This window comes from Gymnoscopelus microlampas (genome assembly GCF_963454915.1).
Source record: "Gymnoscopelus microlampas genome assembly, chromosome: 20".
NCBI lineage: Eukaryota > Metazoa > Chordata > Actinopteri > Myctophiformes > Myctophidae > Gymnoscopelus > Gymnoscopelus microlampas.
The window spans coordinates 45,446,499-45,452,464 of record NC_139957.1 but is presented as its reverse complement, the minus strand read 5'-3'; the positions used below and the strand labels follow the sequence as shown (position 1 = coordinate 45,452,464).

Here is a 5,966-nt window from a genome sequence, read left to right as displayed (position 1 = left end):
GTTTCTGGGAACATTTTCGACTTAATGTCGTCACGCAAGTCTTAAAGACACTTTTTTTAAAAAAGCATGCAAGTACAGTACCGTATTTACCCATGCAGTACTCAGGGACGTGCACAGATAGACTCTAGGTGGAGCTAGAGCACCTGCCCTTTGCCCTCTTGACCACAAGTGCCCTTTTTTTTCCAGTTTACAGCAGGGGTCTTCAACAGGGGGTCCGAGACCCCTAGGGGGTCCTCAGAGTTACTACAGGGGGTCCGCCAAATCTTTATGTGATATGATTTTTCTTTTTACCATAACCACTCGAAACCTAGCATCACTTTTCTGAGGAGAACTTTAGCCAAATTTTATTGGCAAATAGGTATAGGTGTAGAGGGAAACAAGAGCAGACCAAGTAAACAAAAAAAAAGTATAATTTACTTGAGCACCTGCCCCTCAAAATGTCTGAGCACGCCACTGCTTATACTTTCATAAATGTTGCACATCTGTTACCTATATACTCAAGTTACCAAGTAGATGTCTTGCAGTTCATTTCTGAACATTTTAGTGCAACATATCATCCACCATGAAGAGATTCTGTGCTCTCCTCTCCTTTCTCCTCCCTCACATGTTCTCCTTTCCACACCTCCTGCTTGAGTGTTTGCACTCTTTTCCAGTAAGTTCAGGTACACCTCCTCCAACACTGAACAATGGTTGTGCCTCTCCTCTAACTGTCCTCTCAGTGTTGTCATCTCTCTGTTCTTCTCCTCCAGTTGTCTCAGAAACTCCCTCTGCATCTTTGTCTTTGAGATCACAAAGGTCCTTTGGATCTCCGGCAGGAGAACCTTCATCACATTTCTCTCTGCTTCTGCTCTGGCCTCTCCTTCATACATCTCTCTCATCTCCTCTATTTCCTGTCCGTGTCTCTCCTCCCTCTCTCTCCTCTCGTTCTCTCTCTTTGCTCTAAACCTCTCCATCTTTCTCTCCATCTCCTCTCTTCTCTCAGATTCCCTCCTCAGGTCTTCTTCCAGCTTCCTTTTCTTCTCTTCATCCCTCTCCTCTCTCATCTGCCTCTCCAGTTCACTCGTTCGGTGGTCGATGTTCCTGATCTCTCCCTCATGCTCTTGGATGGATCCCTCCATCTTCCTCAGAGAGTCCTTGAGCTCCTTCTCAAACCTCTCCCTCATCTCCTGCTCCTCCATGCGTCTCTTCTCCTCACTGTCCCTCTGAATCTTTCTCTCCATCTCTCTGACCTGGGCCTCTACCTCCTGGTAGATCTGGGTGCTGTAGAAGCTCTCTGTGTTTCCTGACACCACGCTATCTATCAGCTCCAGCAGCTGTGAAACCTGACCAGCATGGCCGTCATCCTTAATGTTGAGGAGGTGACATCTGTTCCCACATTTCACTACAAGCTGCTGGACTTCCCGACTGCCTGCTTGGAGAAACTCCTCAACTCTCTGCACGCTCTCACTGTCCTCACGGATGAAGACGACAACGCTGTGTCTCCAGAAGCTTTCTCCAAACATCTCTGGTATCTTCTCCATCATCCATCTTGTCTCTCCTTCAGAAGGCTCTGCCGGTACGACCAGGAGGAAGGAATGGGGACCTGGAGCAGACAGATTGAGACAGAGCCCCGCCTCTTGCCTTGTTTCCTCCGGAGAACGTCCAGAGAAGACTGTAGCGTCCACCAGCACCAGCCGTCTCCCACAGACCTCCCCCTCTCTCCTTCTACTCCCCTGGCTCACTTCAGAGGAGCTGGCCTCGGCACCAAACTCCTCCCTGCCCAGGATGGTGTTTCCTGCTGCGCTCCTCCCCGCTCCAGTCCTCCCCAGGAGCACCAGTCTCAGCTCAGACGCAGCGGGAGACACTGGTGAGTCCGGTCTGTCTGATGACACTGAAACAACACAATGGAACAAGCTATGGAACTGCTTCACAGACGTATGCAGTAGTCAGATGTCACTGTACACTAAGTGATCCTAAAAGGTTTTACATTCTAATTGAAACGGCAGCATAGACTCACAATCTGGAGGGTTATAGCGCATGCTGTGTCTCCTCCTCACTGGTAGAATGGAGTCTTCACCCACTGTAACACAATGCCACAACACATTGACACAACACATCAACACAACACAACACATTGACACAACACATCAACTCAACTCAACACAACACACCAATCAAACAGTCCAGGTGGACATCAATCTACAGACATTACCTCTAGTAACTTTACACTTTAACTTTTCATTGACTGTGTTTAAACCCAAAGAATGTGACGCTCATGGCCTCTGTCCCTGCCATGTGTCCCCCTTCCCTGTCAGTTTTTCCCTGTTGTAGAGCCCTCAATCGGTATTTAAATACCTGTGGTCGGGAACAGGCCGTAAAAATAAAACCTGCGGGCCACACAAAATCCCAAATCCCACACCGTCCTGCTATAAACCAGATATAGAGCACCTGGAGCATGTTTGGTCATGCTTTACTTTAGGAAGATACAGTATGAATATTATGTCTACATTCATAGGATACTTTGTAGGCTACAGTGGAGTCTCTTAACTGCGGGCAGTCAGAAATGAAATCATGGCGGGCATGGTCAGAAATCCAACGAAATCCTCACTATATGGAGGGTTCTCATGGAAACGGCATCATAGACTCACTATCTGGAGGGTTATATCCCATGCTGTGTCTCCTCCTCACTGGTAGAATGGACTCTTCACCCACTGCAACACAAAACAACACAACACTGTAACACAACACAACACATCAATCAAACAGTCCAGGAGGAAATTAATCTACAGACATGACATATATGACCTCTTCACACTTTTCATTGACTGTGTTTAAACCTTAAGAATGTCACAGTCATGGCCTCTGTCCTTGCCGTGTGTCCCCCTTCCCTGTTACTGTCAGTTGTATTGCCCTGTTGTGACTTTGTCCTCCTAATTTCCCTCGGCCAATCTCCTCTCCCCTCTCCCCGCGGCCTAGAAGAGTCCACTTGGGTTACATGTCGCCTTTCCGACATGTCGCCTTTCCGACGGTTGCTAACCCTATACCTAACCCTAACCCTAACCGCACGCGGAAGCCACATAGTCGGAGTGGCGAGATGTCGGAATGGAAGGCAAACCCCATCCACTTGACCTGAGCAGTGTTCATGTTGACAGCACATTTTTATTTAGTTTTAGTCATAGTCTTTTGAATAAAATTCTGTTTAGTTTTAGTCATATTTTAGTCATCTGAAATGTTTAACTTTTAGTCTAGTTTTAGTTGACTAAATAGCTTAAGATTTTAGTCGACTAAATGTATTTTTGGCTGATGTGATGCCATTGAAATGAAAGATTTTCACTTAGCTGCATGCCAAAAATAGCAGATCTACAAGCTCACAACACGTCGTGCTGCGACACGTTGTTAGCTTGTAGATCGGCTATTTTCGCTCTGTGACACCCGTGCGCACCCATGGTGACTTGACTTAGTTCTGGATCTCTTCTCCACTAGTCCCTCCCAAACATTTTAGTCTAGTTTTTATTTGTTGACGAAATTGTCAATATATTTAAGCTTAGTTTTTATTTAGTTTTTATTCAGTTTTCGTCAGTGAAAAAAGGTAGTCGACATAGTTTTAGTCGACGAAATCAACACTGGACCTGAGTGCCGTCACCTGTGAGGACCAGCTGAGTCTGGTTGGGTGACGAGCTCCAGAGACTATTTAAGACCGTATGTGACATTGTTCAGTGCTGGGTCTTAGCTGTAGTGCGAGGCTCTGTCTGTATGTCAGAGTTTCAGTGTTACGATGTATTCTACTGTGTGCTCTTTTGTTGTGAATGTACTTGTGGGTGTTTGTGTTAGTTGTTAAAGGTTATTGTAAGTTCCTTGTGTCTAAGCTAAGTCTTTGTCAACTGCATCTAAGTTCACAACACATAAATCAAATGTGTATTTATGGGATATTAGGATTGATATCCTACGGTACTATTATCCGATAACTGTGTGTGTTTTAGTTCTAATAAGATTGATCGACACGCTACGTCATCTCCTGGTTTTGATGTTCATGCAAATGTGTCGAAAACCTCCCGATCCTGACAAAGAAAATCACTTAAGTACAATGTATTATCATTATAAACGTGATAGCAAAGATTAGACAGTGTCATTTAATACTGTTTTGATAATAATACACCTTTTTATATCTCCCTGCCGGACTATTTGAAATAGATTCACTATCTGGAGGGTTCTAATTGAAACAGCAGCATAGACTCACTATCTGAAGGGTTCTAATTGAAACAGCAGCATAGACTCACTAGCTGGAGGGTTATATCCCATGCTGTGTCTCCTTCTCACTGCTGGAATGGAGGCTTCACCCACTGTAACACAACACAACACAACACAACACAACACAACACAACACAACACAACACAACGCAACACATCAATTAATCAAACAGTCCAGGCTGAACTCAATCTATGTGTATTTATGGGATATTAGGATTGATATTATCTGATATCTATGTGCATTTTAGTTCTAATATGATTGATTGAATCCTACTATCCCATAGACAGACGTAGATACCACGTACATACCTATATTAAAATTACCTAGAGGGTGCTGTGCGTTGACCGAGGACATCACAAACTCAACATCCAGACTTTAGAGACTTTCTGTCTTTTAACTAACTGAAAATAACTTTTCATTGACTGTGTTTAAACCTGAAGAAAGTCACTTAAATACCATCATTATCATTATAAACAGTGATACTGTACATAGCTCAAATTAGACTGTATAATGTTATGATGTTAGGATAAAAATACACATTTTATATCTCTCTGCTGGACTAATTGAAACGGCAGCATAGACTCACTATCTGGAGGGTTATATCCCATGCTGTGTCTCCTCCTCACTGGTAGAATGGAGTCTTCACCCACTGTAACACAACACAACACAACACAACACAACACAACACAACACAACACAACACAACACAACACAACACAACACAACAATAAAATACTCCAGGTGGACATCAATCTACTGCAACAACAACATTGGATGTATTAGCAATAGCTGTATATATATGTAGTTATGTCCATTCTCTAAAACACAGGACAGCTTTACTGTATTTATCATCGTATACAAATGTTTAAAACAAGGATGAATCAAATCTATTTCAGCCTACTGACCATTCTTCTGAGCGGATGCAGTCCTCAGGTTCTCTAGTTCAGTCTTCAGATCACATATCTGCTGAGCTGCAGTGACAGGTTTAAGATACACAACATTAAGGACATTAATATTAACATTGTCATCATGTAGACATGTTTTTAATGATCCAGTTCTCACCTGGTGAGTGATGTATACATATGTGTATTTATGAGATAGTAGAAGATAATAGTAGATGTCCTACTATTATCCGATATATACAGTATGTGTATTTTTGTTCTAATAGGATTGATTGAATCCTACTATCCCATAATTAGACATAGATACCATGTACATACTTAATATATTAAAATTATATGGTGTCAACTTTAGACGTCACAAATGTAACATCCGGACCTTTGAGTTCTAATAGTTACTCACACTAATATAAATGTGTGTTTATTCTGTCGTTGCTGAATGACTCTGGATAAAGAACATAACATGGATGTATAAAATATTAAAAAGTCCTCAGTACAATCTCACCAAGATGATTTTTTTCAGTGATGACATCATCCCTCTCTTTCTTCGTCATCCTCAGCTCTTCATCTTTCCTCTCCAGTTGATCCTCTCTTTGCCTCAGTCGGTGGTTTGTTTCCATCAGTACTTGGTCTTTCTCTTCTAGTTTCTTGTCTCTCTCTGTCAGTGTCTGGTTGATTTTCTCCAGCTGATTGCATCTTTCCCTCAGTTGAACTGTGAGCTTCTCTACTTGGTTGTCTTTCTCTCCTAGTTTCTTGTCTCTCTCTGTCAGTAGTTTGTCTTTCTCTCCTAGTTTCTTGTCTCTCTCTGTCAGTAGTTTGTCTTTCTCTCCTAGTTTCTG

General features: G+C 42.8%; 1 protein-coding gene across 1 annotated transcript; it reads right to left on the bottom strand.

The window, feature by feature from the left end:
* Positions 1-497: 497 nt before the first annotated feature.
* LOC311036926 (uncharacterized protein) lies at positions 498-5,747 on the bottom strand (the record flags this gene model as incomplete). Its single annotated transcript, XM_084045937.1, has 7 exons — positions 498-1,870; positions 1,997-2,059; positions 2,628-2,690; positions 4,257-4,319; positions 4,815-4,877; positions 5,134-5,199; positions 5,633-5,747. The coding sequence occupies 7 exons, from the start codon at positions 5,745-5,747 to the stop codon at positions 498-500; spliced, it is 1,806 nt and encodes a 601-aa protein (XP_083902063.1).
* Positions 5,748-5,966: the final 219 nt, after the last annotated feature.